This window comes from Fundulus heteroclitus, chromosome 20, assembly GCF_011125445.2.
Source record: "Fundulus heteroclitus isolate FHET01 chromosome 20, MU-UCD_Fhet_4.1, whole genome shotgun sequence".
NCBI lineage: Eukaryota > Metazoa > Chordata > Actinopteri > Cyprinodontiformes > Fundulidae > Fundulus > Fundulus heteroclitus.
The window spans coordinates 15,083,093-15,099,708 of NC_046380.1; the positions used below are offsets into that span (position 1 = coordinate 15,083,093).

Genomic DNA, 16,616 nt, shown 5'->3' on the forward strand with positions numbered 1-16,616 from the left:
TTTATGTTACCAAAAGCCCAAATAGGGAAAATAGTTCTGGCAACACACATTCAAGTCCTCGCAAAAATAATCTAAAAAAAAAAAAATTCAGACAAACGTTAACGTACTTAGCATTAGCCATTAGGCTGCTTGAGAGGAATTTATGTTATGTACTTCTGTATGGATACATAGCAAAACATCTTCCTTGCGCAGTTATAAAGTCTAAAGTACAGCAACATTTACCACTTGGTATTCCTGAGCGGTTGAGATGTGCCTGTCTGTTATTATCTGGACTGAGATGCTGCGTTTTAGACTATTAAAAAAACTAAATTTAATGCTGATTTCATACAAAACATTAATGCTAAACGCCGTATTTTTTTTTTTTTTCCATCATGGTAACGGATAAACGAGTAGTGGTTCCATCTCAGAAATCAGCTGTCTTGGTCCAGCTACAAAAACTTTATTTGAAGAATGTCGTTGCCGTACGAATAAATCACTGTACCAGATAATGAAAGCCATCTCCGCTCTGTGCTGTTTAATGACAGCCCTTGTAGACTCAGCGTCACTCACTGTCAAGAGAGGGAGAATTAAAGCCAATTTGCCACTTAATCAGCAGCAGATTTTCCTCGCGCTCTGCCCTATCATCCCAGGATTCGACCGTAACGCCGCCACAAAACATCGCGGGGTCGGCCCGTCGCTGTAAAGCCCGGCGGATTGACCCATTTCAGCCCTCGTAGGAGCAAGCGATTCTTTCCTACGTTCCGACGTTCTCTGGCTGAGTGGCCTCGGCTGAATCAGAACCCAGCATGAGTGTGCTTCGTACGGGTGGTTTGGTGAGGCAGAGGAGAGGAGCCGGAGCTGATACAAACTGAAACACACGTAGGAGTTAATTTTTAGATCAGATAATCAGATGTAATAAATGCACATGCTGACTTCTGAGTGTTTTTCAGTGTTTGTGATTGTGGGCCGCCCCCTCTGTAGCAGCGGGACCCCTGTTGCTCTTTCACTATCGGACTGACTGTACATGGTGTGTGTGAGTGGGCCTTTCATATCTATGTAAAGCTGATGAGTCGCTCCTGTTGTGCAAACTAGTTTACTTTTCTGACAGTGAGCTCTGGGTCTTTACTGGAAGCTTTAAAAGCAAATGTATCATAAATGTATGCCCCCCCCCCCCCCCCCCCCCCCCCCTTAAATGTTTGGGTACTGTTGCCTCAAATACATTCATTTTTTAAACTTTATTTCATGCTTTCATCTAATTTAAGAGGAAAAAGTAAGGAGTGGGGTATAGTAAACAGATAGGAAACATGGTAGTATCATATTTAAGCACCGAATTAATCAAAAGACTTTTTCGAGGAGTCAATTTGTGCTCTTAAATTGTTTTTACTTTGTTGTAATGAGATATCTAATCAGAGAGAGGAAAATAAGAGTCTTCTTAAAAGGGAAAAAGAAGAAGAGGCAGCGTTGGGAATAGAGGCCTAAAGCCGAAATCCCAGGCATGTGTTTGTGATTGTCATTTATTGTCTTTGCCGTGGGAAAAATGAATGCGCCCCTTTTTTTCTGCCGCTGCAGCCCGAGCGGGGGCTGGAGGAGAGAAACTCTTCAGATCGCAGCGCCTTTTGTTTATTTCTTACTGCAGAAGAGCATGCCTGCTGCATCATCTAAATGATTCTCCACTGTTACCCTGTACTGTTTGGATAAAAGTATTTTTTTTTTTTATTTTTTTTTTACCAAAATGATTTATTATTGACTGATAAAGTGCAGGCCTTTACTCAACTTTAATGACAAATCTCTTCTAAAGATATCACAATTAAACTTTTACCACCAGAAAAAACAGGAATTTGTCTAAAAACAATATTATTCTGACTGATGTGGGTAGTGGTGTATATGTACTAAAATATATATCTGGATGTCATTTGTTTGTTTTTTTGTTGTTGTTTTTTTTATTTTCATTTTGGGAGGGTAGAAAAGTATCCGAGAATAAATTTGCTTTTATGCCTGAAATTTAATAGAGTCTGAATTACAGTAATTTACACTCAATATGATATAAGTTGTGAATCGGAGATTTGATCATCAGGTTTTCATGTTAAAATTTTGCATTTTATACAAAAATGTATATGTTTATTTTAAAAAAACATTTGTTTTTTGTAAACTCATCATAATTTATTTGGTATCAAACAACCAGCCGCCCTGCAACCCTTACCGGATAAGCGGCTTTAGACAGTGGATAGATGTTAATAATTATTTTACACATTAAGCCTCTAATGATCATATGTGATTAAAAGCATTTTAATTGATGTCTTCTGTTTCTTTATTATTATTATTATTTATTTATTTAATCAGGACAGTGCACATTAATGAACAATCATATACTCTTGTACAGATTGTAAATGAGCCAGATTATAGCATAGATGCTAATTTACATCTGTCGTCCTGAGGCAGGAACAATAAAAAAAACAACAGCACAAGATAACAAAATACAATATCAGTCAAAATACTAGACACACGTTCAAACAATGACATTACAAAAAATAAAATTAGTGAGTGCATGACTGAGAACTTTTAAGAAACTGTTTAAGGTGCTTTTTAAGTGTGCAGTAAGTGGGACATTCCCTAACGTTTGTTGGGAGGCTGTTCCAGAAGTTTAGGATACATGTTTTAACTGCAAATAAATGCAAAAATAGGACATAATTAAGTGGCTTCTAAAGATTGTCTTTACTATTTGTAAAATAGTTTAAATATCTGTATTTGTTTTTTCCATGTTCGGCTTCAGTTAGTTCAGTTTGCGTATCTTTTTCTGCGCTGGCTCGCGAAACCCGTCTCCACTAAACACCTTTTGAAGTAACTACTTAATATATGTATTTTCCTTAAAACAATATTTAACAAAAAACATCCTATAATCGATCTATGAATGAGGATAAAAATGTTTTATTCCAGACAGAATTAAATACTGTGACTTATTATTCCCACAGAAAGAAAAATAATCATGTTATTCTTTTGCTACATTTCTAAAAAAAAAAAAAAAAAAAGACTCCAGTGTTTAGAGTTTCTGTCTCATCTCTGGTTTCTATTTTCTTTTCTCCTCCACAGTGGACGCTGAGCAGGTAAGCTCTCTGGGATCTGAGGAGGACGATGAGGTGGGCTTGTGGAGCCTGGAGCCCCAGGACTGCCAGCGGAGCCCGAACAAGACGAGCCTGACGCCCAGCGAGCTGACGGAGGAGTCCGGCAGCCCTGCTCACCTGGCGCGGCCGCTCGGCCTCAGCCCCGGCAGCGGGATCTGCTGGGGCCAGGTGGAGTCAGAGGCCCCGGCTGACGAGGACGCCACCTACGCATCCGCCGTCAGGGAGGGGGACCCGGAGCCATTGAGGATGTACTGTAAGTCCTAAACTGTAGCAAAACAATCATACTACGCTGCGTGTAAACAAGTTAGCGTTTTTTCTGATGCAACAAAGGGCCATTCTCACCTTCATATCAACTCCTTATGAAACCATGGCTTCCCTACGAGCTGTTGCTTTTTTACTCTTCTCTTTGAAAAGGCTTTCTTTCTGAAAGCATGACAAAAGAACTCATCCCACACAAAGTCACTATATTTCCATGCATCAAAGAGGTGACGTTACGGTACTGAAATCAGCACCGCGCGACGTGAGGCTTTCTCTTTTATTTAGCGAAGATCAAAGGGTCTCACTCGGCTTGCCTACTAACAATCACTTAGCTCCCTCGCCTCGTGTGATTTGGCCCTGCCTGATGAAGGCAATGCTGAGTTTTTACAACACTCAACCACACAGGCTCGTCCCTCACCACATAAAAAAAAATAAAATTGCTCAAAATATGCCAACATCTGCAAACATTTGAAAAATCTTCCTCAAAGTCGCCCATAAGGAGAGCTGATTGGCTCGGGCCATGATAGGAGCCCTCGCTGCTCCGCGAACATCAGTGGCTCCGTGTCTCTGCCCGCCCGGGGTTACGAGCGAGAAGAAACCCTTCAAGTCTGGCTTCATATCTGGCCAACACGCTTCATGGATTTATTATTTCATCTGTCAATCTTCATGTAAACAATTCAATCCCGATTGATGAAATTGCACAGTGTTGGTTTGTGAGCTACCCTCCCTCTGCGCGCAGGCCGCACTCACAAGATTGCGCTTGCACATGCATGCGTGAACATAGCATGCACGGTCACGCAAAAACTGAGCCAACATAACAAATTAATGGGAAACACGACTGCACCCAAAGCTCAGCCATACTTAATCAGCAAGAAGAAGGCCGACTTCAAAAACCTTTATAGTTCGGCCACAAATAAAAATAATAGGGTGGCCTCGCAAAAGTATTCACAGACCCCTGAATTTTTCTTCCATTTTCTCTCTCAAACAGCCACGAAGTTCAATGTATTTTAATTGGATTATTTTGTGAAAGAGCACAACAAAATATCACATTACTGCAGAATAGATACGGTTCAGTATCTTTTACAGTAAAAAATCTGAACTACAGCAATTAATAAATACAAAACCCCTCTGACATCATACTACCAGCACTACAATAAAATGGTGTATACTCAAGCATAGTCGTGTTTTAAAACGGCCTAGTCAAAGTATAGGTCTAAATTCAATTAAGAATTTGTGAAAAAATTAAAGACTTCATTCAATCTGACTGAACTTGAGCTACTTTGCAAGGAAGAATGGTTAAAAAAAAGATTGAGTCGTTAGATCTGCAAGTCTGCCTTATCCGAAAGGTTTGCAGCTGTAATAACAGTAAAATGGTATCGGCACAGAGGAGCTGAAAGCAAATGCGTGTCACACTTCAGATTTTAGATCTAAAAAAAAGATTGTTGGACTCTTTTCTCATGTCACAGACAATTACTTGTACTGTGCTTTATTTAGGGGTGTAAGAATAAAGGGGGGGATAAGCACATGTGTGTCACATAGCATTTGTTAAACAGCATGTTATTTTTTTTCCCTCCACTCTACAATTATGCACTGCTTTGTGTGTGTCTGTCACATAAAACCTCCCTAAAATAAGCAGAGGTTTCTGGTGAAAGGTGCCAAAATGACCAAATGTTTTAGGGTCTACGTATCCTTTATATTTTAGTTTTTTGCTGGACATTTTTCATTTGTTTCTATGGGACAAGATATTCTTGAATACACTTAGCCCAAGAACTACAACCAACAAGCCGAGTATCAACAAAACAGCAAAAGCTCCATTAAGCAATGTTGTTATTTCTCTCTGTCAGGTAAGAACTCAGACTCCCAGAATGCTTTTGAAGATCTGGCCCATTATGAATTTGTGGCTCAGCTGAGGAAGGCCTCGACCTCAGCCAGTGTGCTGGACCACCTGACCCATAACGGCACGTCGGCAGTCTACCGTCCGAGCAGCAGGCACGATGAGCTCCCCCCGGCCATCTGGTCACCAGGAGCGCAGCACTGCTCACCTGAAGGAGCAGGTACGCTGACACGCCAAGCAGCAGCGACGCTCAACTGAACATTAAACATGTTAATGTCGTGCTTCTTTAAGTGTTTATTTTACAACCAGCCACATGCCGATAAAAAACTGTTATGATAATGTATCTGATCATAAAATGCTAATGCAGTTCTAAGAAAACGGAAAAAAAAAAGCCAAATTCACATCTTGGGTTGTTTATTGCTTCTGGTTTACCGATGGATCTTATCAATGCTGGAAAATTAACTTCTTTAAATGCAAGCCATAACTTAATTCCACTGTACCTTTTTCTCTCTGTTTTATATAAAAAATGTTACATTTAATTTGTTTTTTATGGCATGCTATATATATATATATATATATATATATATATATATATATATATATATATATATATATATATATATATATATATAGCTACAGTACTTTATGTACATTATTTTGTCTGCACAAAAAAACATTAAACAATATGATCAATATTCAGTAATTGCATGCCAAAAGAGAAGGGAGGCCAGAAATACAGTATGTTTACATATTATTTTACTCACGTCTGTAGTACATTATTTAAATATTTCTATTTGACACACAGGCTTTTGCTTTGACTATAAAGGATGATATGATGAAAGCAAAACATGTTTCATTACCTTAGCAGTGGAGATTTGTCGTGAAAAGAACCTCTGGTCCAAAAAAAATATTTATATCCTAATAACCGTGTTTGCAGAAGTCATGCTATCCTCCTAATCTATTGATCCAGATGGTTTAAAAAACACAACTTTTTGGTAGTTTCATTGTTTAAGGCGGTGAGAAGGTTTGCTTTAAAATTGTGTTTGAATGAAGCATCCACTGTTCATGTGAGGGGCTTCCCAATGTTCACTGTGAGAAACAATATTTTAATTTTAGAGGTTTAATGGCGTATATGAACTCTTTTTCCAACAACTTAGATGAAACTTAAAAACAAGAATTAGGTTCCCAAGTTTGAATTTATTGGATTTTATCTAATCTCCACAGGAATATATATTATAAATATCAGTAGGGATGTATCGCTCATCACTGGAAAATATACAATTTTAAGAATTGTAATTCGTATTAGTAATGATAACCTCTAATTGCTGATGTTTGCAGAACCCAAGAACTGACAATGTGGTTCGGATTTTTAATACTTAACTGATATTTAAATATGATTACTTAATTGACCTTTTTTATATAAATAAAAAATATATAACAGATATTTAATTTAATAAATGAATTACATGTTACTTATGTTACATAACTTACCTACTTTTTATACTTCTAATGAAATAGCACTATTAAATAAAGAGGTATATTTGCATCAGAAATTATAACGGTCAGAGTGTGTATTTTTTTTATTCATTTTGTAATAAAGCACATAAGATGATTAGTCTAAATAAATAATAATTGATTATTCAGTTCTTAAGCAATTGTTAGCTGTTTCAGCCACAAAGATGCAAACATCTTCTAAGTTGTTAGTCACATTGAGTGGGGGGGCTGGCCCACTCATCTTGGTTTGTGGCTGAAAAGCACTATTGAAAAACTCTGAGCAGGCAATATATAGTTGCTATGAGTAAATCATCCACTTATTGGTAAACTAAAACTTAAACACCACAAGCGTCGCGCTGGTCAGATCATTAGTTAAGCTATGAGATGCAGTGATACAGTGGCTTGCAAAATTTATTTATACCCCTTGAACCTTTCCACATTTTATCACATTCCAACCACAAACATAAATGTATTTGATTGAAGTTATATATGAAAGATCTACACAAAGTGGTATAAAATTGTGAGGTGAACAGAAAATTACATATGATTTAAAACATTTTTTACAAATAAAAAAAACTGAATAGAACGATTTGCAAAAGTTTTCAGCCCCCTTTTCTCTGAGTGCAACCAATTATGTTTAGAGGTTGCCTGATGATTTTTAATGACCGAATAGAGTCCACCCGTGTGGGATCTAATCGTACAAATACAGCTGCTCTGTGACGGCCTCAAAAGTTGGTTAAGAGAATATCGGGGTGAAAACAGCATCATGAAGTCCAAGTTGTGTGGAAGTTAAAAGCAGGCTTAGGCTATAAAAAAGATTTCCCAATCTTTGAACATCTCATGGAGAACTGTTCAATGTATCATCCAGAAATAGAAAGCGTATGGCACAACTGTAAACCCACCAGGACAAGGCCATCCTCCTAAACTTACAGGCTGAACAAGGAGAGCACTGATCAGAGATGCAGCCAGGAGGCTAATGGTGACTTTGGTTGAACTGCAGAGATCCACAGCTCAGGTGAGGGAATCTGTACACAGGACAACTATTAGTCATGCACTGCACAAATGTGGTCTTTATGGAAGTAGAAAAGAAGTCCTGTTTGCAGTTTGCCAGAAGCCATATTGGGGACACAGCAAAGAAGGTGCTTTGGTCAGACAAGACCAGAATTTATTTTTGGCCAAAATGCAAAACCCCGTATGTGGCGGAGAACTAAGACTGCACATCACTTAGAACACATCAAACCCTACCGTCAAATATGGTGGTGGCAGCATCATGCTCTGGGGGTGCTTCTCTGCAGCAGGGACAGAGAAGATGGTCAGAGTTGATAGGAAGATGGATGGAGCCAAAAACAGAACAATCTTGGAAGAAAAGACTGTAAAAGACTCCAACAGGTGGCTGTTGAATGGCCCAATCAAAGTCCAGACCTAAACCCAATCGAAAATCTCTGATATGATCTGAAAACCACTGTTCGCTAACGATCTCCATCTAATCTGACTGAGCTTGAGCTGTTTGGCAAAGAAAAATGGGCAAACATTTCAGTCACTAGATGTGCAAAGCTGGCAGAGACATCCCCTGAAACAGGGGTTCTCAAACTTTTCGTGGCCAGGGATCCCTTAGCAGGGGTAAACATTTTCCAAGGACCCCTTTAGATTCCTCATGCTGATCGTATTTTTAAACAGCCTTTTGTACCGTTAAATGCATTAGGAATTATGTATGTTTTAAAAATATATATAAATACAGCTAATATTAGAGATTTGGTGGAGATTAGTTCCTCATTCTCGATAAAACCAAACTCTATATAACTGTTATCATACTTCCTAATTTTAGCTGATTTGGCTTTTACCTTACTTGATGAAGGGGAGAGAGTTAAATATTTGGCCATTGTGTTGCAAAAAGGGAACTAAACGTAAATAACATTTTCTTGAAATTAGTATATTTTTCCTTGATTTGAGCAGCTAAATAAGACTATTTGCCAGTGGAATGAGTATTTCTACCCCTAAAATAAGATAATTAGATATCCTGCACTTGAAATAAGATGATGGAGATGAATTATTCTCATTTTAAGTGCAAAAATCTTATTCCATTGGCAAATAGTCTTATTTAGTTGCTCATTTCAAGGAAAACTACACTCATTTAAGGAAAAGGTTACTTACTTTTTGTTCCCTTTTTGCAGTGTACTTAGCTCAACCCCGACGCATCCTCAGCAGTGCCTCCTCATGCCCGACAACATGCATTTCACGGACCCCCAACCTGTGGTTCACGGACCCCCAGGAGTCCGAGGACCCCAGTTTGAGGGCCGCTGCCCTCAACTGTGGCCTTTGATGCAATCTCACACAAAATCCTTCTGGACTCCCCTCTCTTGGCATTACAAATACACCTCTTAAGTGGTTTCATACCTTTCAGACCTCACTCAGTTCACTCAGTTAAAATCATGCACTTTGCATTGAGTTACCGTTGTTTCAGATGTCCCCCCAGGTTCTTTCCTGGGGCCCCTGCTGTTCCACATTTACGTCTCCCCCTCAGACATATTTTCTATAAACATCATACTGACTTTCACTGTTATGCAGATGATACCCAGCTCTACCTTTTAACCAAACCCAACTCCACACTCCTACCTTCGTCCCTCACCATTGGTCTCCTTAAAATAAAATTGTGGTTCAACACTTACTTAAGTTAAATTACAGTAAAACAGAATGATAGGCACAAATCAACATTAAACAAAATTAATAACTTTTCTATTCCCTTCTATCAGGTTAAGAGTCTGGGTGTCATCCTCAGCATCCTCTCCTTCGTCTCCCATGTCAATAATATCAATTAGTCTGCATATTTCCATCTTTGTAATATCAATCGTATTCGTCCTTGTCTCACTCCACTTCTGTTCTTGTTCTTAGCCTGGTCACCTCCCGTCTAGATTATTGTAATTCCCTTCTTTTTGGCCTCCTTTATTCGTAGATTTTTTGGCCTTTCTGGCCTTCCATATAAACCGTTCAGCTGCCTGTACATGAAGTCCTTCAATCCATCACATCACGCCTACAGCAGCTACATTGGCTCCGTATCACACATCACATCAACTACAAAATACTCCTCCTTACCCTTTAAGCTGATCCATAACCTTGCCCCTTCATATCTTTCTGAACTCATTCACATTGCTTTATCTGCTGGTACCCTCAGATCCACTTTCTCTATTCATCTCACTGTTCCCCCTGCCTGCCTTGCTATCATGGGGAGGAGAACAATCAGCTGCTCTGCTCCCCAGCTCTGGAACTAACTCCCACTTAATCTCCGTAACTCAGACTCACTACCACATTTCATATCCAAGCTCAAAACCAATCTCTATAAGCTATCTTACTCCTGATCAAATTTGCAATGTTTAAGTTTAAATTGTATCAGTGCTGTAATTTTTATTGTTTTGTACATTGTGTCTGCTTTTATTTTTAATTTTGTGAGGGGACCATGAGTGTCAAGAGAGATGCATATAAATAAAATGCATTATTATTATTATTATTATTATTATTATTATTATTATTATTATTATTATTATTATTATTATTATTATAAGGGTTGGAGGGGGATGGATGAAGGTAAATACAGGGCAATCTTCAAAGAAATACAAAAGACTTAAGACTGGGTGGGAGGTTCACCTTTTAGTAGAACAATGACTGTAAACTTTACGAAAATTAACAATCATTCAAGTCTTCTCATTTCAGCCTTAAAGAGGAGCTATATGGCTGAGAAGAATGGGCAAAATTAACCTCATCCCATGCAAACACAACAGAGACATACCCCTAAACTGGAATTGCAGCAAACACATATTTCTAATATTCTGAGTTATGGACTCAGAGAGGCAGAATACCAGTGCAAGGCACACTTTCCAAGTTTTTATTTTTTAGAAAATTTGAAAACCATATGTATACTTAGGGTAATATATTTTTTTCTTCCACTTTACAATTGACATGACAACCATACCATACACAATCCCAATGAAATACACTGAGGTTTATTATTAAAATTTGGTTCAGTGGATATTAATACTTTTGAAACGAATTGTATATATTTGTGACAGTGGTAAAGCTCTGAAGATATTTCCTGTGCTGCTCATTGATTCTAACCACAACTTTAACAGCTTTCCATCTTGAAATAATAATAATAATAATAAAGCTGCACAACAAAGCAAAGCAAAAACAACAGAACACAGTAAATAGAAAAAAGAGCATGAGACTGCAGGACTGTTGCCTGGGGGACATCACCGTTAGCCATTTTGAATTTATATAAACAGACCGGCATTGATGATAATTGGGGTATTGAAAGGCTTGCCATTTTGTTATCACATTTTTTCATACACATCCTCATATACAATGACTTTGAGTGATAAAATTAAAATATTTCACAATTTCTTTTGTTCAATATTAGCACATGTTGGGGAAGAAATACAGTTGTCAAACCAAAAAATACAATAAAAATTGGTGACAATCAGATTAAAATTTTTTTTTTTTGAATGGCAGTGTCATCGTTATTATTATTGCATTTGGTCATTCATCCTTTCAAGGCACTAATAACTGAATTATTAGGTCTCTCTTTGTACACATTGAAGACATGGTATATGCTCAGGACCTGTGCATGTTGTGGCTGTGCATGCGGGGATAAAAGACACAGAACAACGAAGAAATATTTAAAAAATGTCAGAAAACAGTGGTTAAATGTAATGCACATATGAGACGTTGATATGCATATTTAAAATGTCAACTCTCTCTGGACTGCAGATGAAGACAGAAGCCAGCAGGCCTGCCCGTTCTGCCACAGAGTGTATCCGCGAGGAGCCTCTTTGAGGGACCATGTCAAATCCTGTCAGGAGAGGGAGGGGGGCCACATGGTCTGTCCGCTCTGTGGATACACTGCCACCCTTAGGTCCCAAATGGAGCGGCACCTAGCACTTCACAAACAAATCCAGGAAAAGGTAAGATACACACACACATCCTTGTTTTAAATACTTACTGAGGACCATGCCTTGACTTCCATTCATTTTCACTATGGCCTAATCCTGACACTCAACCCAAACCTTAACCATTTCACTGAAATAGTTATACTGAGATTATTTCAGTATATCCCTAACACTACCTTAAAACTAATTGACACCTTAAACCTAACCCCTAGCCCAGAAAAAGGACTTCACTTTACATCTGTCCTTACGTTACTAGTAAAATATGCAGAAATGTTCTCACTCAACTGCAAGTACAAGTATACACACACACACACACACACACACACACACACACACACACACACATCCTTGTTTAAAATCATTGCTGAGGACCTGGCTCTGACCCCATTGACTTGCATTCATTTTCTACCCAGCCTATTACCTAACCCTCACCTTAACCCCAACCCCAATCATTACCAGTACATACCTCACCCTAACCCTTACCTGAACCTAATTGACACCTTAGTCCTAAACCTAACCCCTAGCCCAAAAAGGTGAGGACCAAAAAAAAAAGGTCCTCACATGTGTTTTGGTCCCCACTTTACTAGTAAAATGAAAAACGTTCTCACTCAAAAGTATGACATATGCCTTTTCTCCTCCCCCCCCCACCTTATAAAATCTGCAACTGAAACCACAAATCTGGACAAGACGTGCAAAACATTTCATTTTTAATAAGAAAAATAAATGAAATACAATATTTTCAAGACAAATTCTGTACATTTCTATTACAAAAATGAAAATAATACACATAAAAAGTTAATACAAAAGGTTCTTGGCTGTGACGAAACACCATTTATAAGGCAAAAACAAGCGTAGAAAGGTGTGCAGAAGCTGAGTGAATGTGAAACTAATAATTTGCCTGCTCTTTTGCTAGAAGATAACAGGTAAGGAACTATGCAAGAATAGCATAGCAGTTGGCGTGTGGCATATGCATATCTTTGGTAATACACACACACACACACACACACACACACACACACACACACACACACACACACACACACACACACACACACACACGCGCAAACTCTGAAAGCTTTAACACAAGTGAAGCATCTCTATTCCACAGATTGAAGTGATTTCTTTACATTTTGGTTACATTAAAAAAAAGTTTCAGTACATTGTTTCCTTTTAGAGTCTAAAGCTGATCACATGTTCCTTGTCATCCTAGAGCGCCATCGGTTTGGACCAAAGCATGGAGACGAGGAAGTTCAAATGTCTGGAGTGTGGGAAAGCATTCAAGTACAAACACCACCTCAAAGAGCATCTTCGCATCCACAGTGGTGAGATACAAAATAAGATCAAAACAGCGCCGCTCACCCTTCATTTTGCCATTGTTTCCGCTGAACTGCTAACCTTCACTTACTGTCAGAGTTGTATGGTATGAAATTATAACCAAATGGATGTGTTGATGGGAATGAGCTTTACGTGATTCACTGCAGGACAAGATAATTACGGCAAAAAGATTACAGCCCGCCCTGAAGGTAGTTTCAACTCACCCTTGGCATCTTTGTGTTTAGGTGAGAAGCCGTATGAGTGCTCCAACTGCAAGAAGCGCTTCTCTCACTCCGGCTCCTACAGCTCTCATTTAAGTAGCAAAAAGTGCCTCAGCGGCGGAGGGCATGTCGGGGGAAACATGGGGAGCGGCGGCGGAGCATTTAACGGACACGGTCAAGGCTCCTACCACCACTCACTTCCCACAACTCCCTCTGCTGACGGGGGCGGATCCAGGAATGACCACAGCTCGTTGCTGGCCTTGCAAAACCAGGACACTTTCAGGTCCTTGGGCTATCTACCAGCAGATTCACACCAGCATTCCCTGCAGGACCTCCATCAGAGCTTCCCCGGCACGTCTGACTCAGCTAGGCTGTGGGATCGCTCGCCGGAGCAGTCTCTGAGGAGCGGCATCATTAAAGGGACAACCCTGTTGCCTTATCTTCACTCCGGGGCCAAGTTTGACCAGATGCTGCAGGAGATGCTCTACAGAGATGTAAAGATAGAACGTGATAAGGAACAAGGAGAGGAGAGGAGGGTGGTGCACAATGGAAGAGGGCTGGACAGAAAGGCGTCACCTGACAGGATAAGAGAAGTAAGGTCAGGGGAAGCAGAGAGAGGTGTGTTTGGGGTGACGTGCCGCTGGTGCTTGCAGCCCTTCCCGAACATGGCAGTGCTCCTGCAGCACGAACACAGCCTCTGCAAGATGAAAAGAGAAGCGGCGGAAGCCACCGAGGGCTTTCGAAGGAAAGACCTCTCCTCGCCGCCTTCATTCTTCCCCAGATCTGCCCTTCACGCAGAGAACGCCAAACCAAGCGACGTAACCAACGGATTCTCCGGAAACAGGTCGCCTTCACAGAAGCAAAGCTGGCAATCTGTCCCACAACAGCATTTAGTGGCCATGCCGTCTCCTCCACCCCGCCATGATGCACTGTCTTCACGCATGTACCTGTCCAGCCAGGACAAGGGTAGCCCAAGCCACCTGTCCCCAGGGATGTCGTCACCTAGACGCAGGAAGAGACTTCCCTCCTCAGGCTTCAATTCGCCCGCGTGCCATGACGTCACCAGCGGCCCACGTGAAACCTCGCCCCCTCGGAAAGAACCCGGCAGTCTATGGTCCGCACAGAATGAACCGCTGGACCTCTCTCTACCAAAGCAGCAGTCGGAGACAAAGGGGAGAAACAAAGCTCTCAATGGGATCTCAGGGAGAGAAGAACGGAGGGAGCTTAGGACTCAGCAACTAAGCAGACAAAGTCCAACTTCACATCTGCCCCTCCAGCAGTATCCCATCCTCAGCAGTCCCGGTGCTCCCGTGTTTCCAGGCTCGGTGTTCAATGGGTTTAACATATTCGGCCAATCTGGTGTCGGACTTTCGCTTCACGAAGGGATGATGCCGACTCCGTACAGTCAAGCAGCTATCAGTCCGAGGTTTCTCTCTCCTATGGCCTACGTGATGGAGGCCAATGCAGAGGCTGTGCTGAAAAAAATCTACCAGGAGAGACAAAGTTTTATGGTGAGAATGTATTTTCTTATGTCATATTTAATAAATTACAATATTTATTGAAAAGTTTATTTATTTCGGTAACTCAATTCACTAAGGGAAACACATTATATAGCTTAACACAGGCTGATGATGTTTAAAGGCTTTATTTATGTTGAAAATTAACCTCCAGCTAATAAAAACATAGCATTTAAGGTTACAATATTGCTTTGGACCAATAAAAAAAGCAAAATTTTTCATACAGAAATGAGATCTTATTGAAAAGTATGTTTAATTACGGCTTAAAGTTGTTTTTTGTTTTTGTTTTTTTTTTTCAAAATCAGACAAACAAGCCTCTTAGAAATGCATATTCTAATTTATTGAACATGACTGTTGATAAAGGTTGTATGTGTTATCATATTCCAAACAGAACCCCTTAAAAATGCAAAAAGCACAAGCTTGTAAGTGCACATAATATTGTCATGACATACGACATATGTTGTTCCTGCAGGGTGAGGTGTTAAACCGTAGTGCTCTGGACTACCTCTCTCTAACCGAGGAGGGGTTTGATGGAGACGGAGGACCAGGGAGGAAGAGGCTGAAGAAAACAGAGGAGGGGCTTTATGCTTGTGACATCTGTGAAAAAACCTTCCAGAAGAGCAGCTCTCTTCTCCGACACAAATACGAGCACACAGGTCTGTAGCTCACACTTCAAATCACTGGTGACTGTCAATATAGTCCTGAGAAAAAAACTCCCCTTCCTACTTCCATTGGACTTAAGCGTGAAAACAGCAGCCAGATGTTGCTATTTAACACTTGATCATCAGTGAGTGAGTCCACCTCAATGAAAGCAGAACATTTGGCAGTTTACCGGTCTGAAGCATCCAAGTGTGTATTGACACAACGCCAAGGTAGAAAGACACAAGGGATTGTTTTAGAGTGGCAATTGTTGCTCCCCATGAATCTCGAAAGAATTATAAGGCTGTTTCCAAACCAACAAAGTCCACAACAAGGCGTATTCACACATGGAAATCATTCAAGAGAGCTACCCATATTCCCACAAATGGACATCCAACAAATGTATCCCCAATCCCAAACCATTTAACGCTCCGAGAAACTGCCAGAAAAAAAAAAGCGCTCAATCTAAGCCACAATTAGCTTGTTAACTATTAAGTTAATGTCAGAACTATTTATTTAAAAAAATATAAAAAATATGGCTTTCATGGACGGATTGCTAGGAGGGAACATGTTTTATGAAGAAAAAAAAGACAATAGAAGTTACGTAGGCAAAGCTGCATCTAAATAAACCATGAGACATTTTGAAAGATGTGTTTTGGGCAGATGAGACATAAGTAGAGATGTTAAGAGAAAAACAAAGAAGTCACATCAGCACCAACATCCGATACCTACGATCAAGCACGGGGGCGCATGGGTGGTGATTGGGGCTTGTTTTGTAGCCACAGGGACCGGGGCACCTTGCAGCCAATGAGTTGACCAAGAACTCTTCTGAGTCAACTGTAAGAGCTTCTATCTGATGGCTGCACATCTGCAATAGAGTGGTTGACGACGTTCTGCTGAGGTTATCGCTGCCAAAGCTGGTTCTGCGATTGAGTCATGGGGTATGCTCAGTTTGTCCAACGACTGTATGTGAAATCTCAGATCTGCTTTAGATAACTATAATATTCACTTTAGACTGTGAAAAGAATAGTTTTACGTGTTGGAAAAACATGCTCAACTAATTGTTAATTAAGAAAATAATTAACAATTATTTCTTATGAATGAGATTCTTGGAGCTTCACCAAAAAGCTTCAATCAATCAATCAGTCAACTTTATTGTCAATTTCTTCATATGCTCCAGACATACAAAGAGATGGAAATTATGTTTCTCACTATCCCACGGTGAAGACAAGACATATTTACCAAACTAAGTACACAGACAACATAACATTCAGATAAAAGTAAATAAGAGGGCACATGCAGTG

At 39.9% G+C, this 16,616-nt stretch overlaps 1 protein-coding gene across 1 annotated transcript in view; it reads left to right on the plus strand.

Moving 5' to 3' along the window:
* LOC105930877 (zinc finger E-box-binding homeobox 2) overlaps nucleotides 1-16,616 on the plus strand; it is a 45,774-nt gene that overhangs the window by 26,372 nt on the left and 2,786 nt on the right. The window contains exons 2-7 of the mRNA XM_036124671.1: nucleotides 3,067-3,351; nucleotides 5,201-5,410; nucleotides 11,443-11,636; nucleotides 12,832-12,943; nucleotides 13,181-14,667; nucleotides 15,146-15,329. Coding sequence (XP_035980564.1) covers nucleotides 3,067-3,351; nucleotides 5,201-5,410; nucleotides 11,443-11,636; nucleotides 12,832-12,943; nucleotides 13,181-14,667; nucleotides 15,146-15,329 — 2,472 coding nt within the window. The remainder of the gene's footprint in view (nucleotides 1-3,066; nucleotides 3,352-5,200; nucleotides 5,411-11,442; nucleotides 11,637-12,831; nucleotides 12,944-13,180; nucleotides 14,668-15,145; nucleotides 15,330-16,616) is intronic.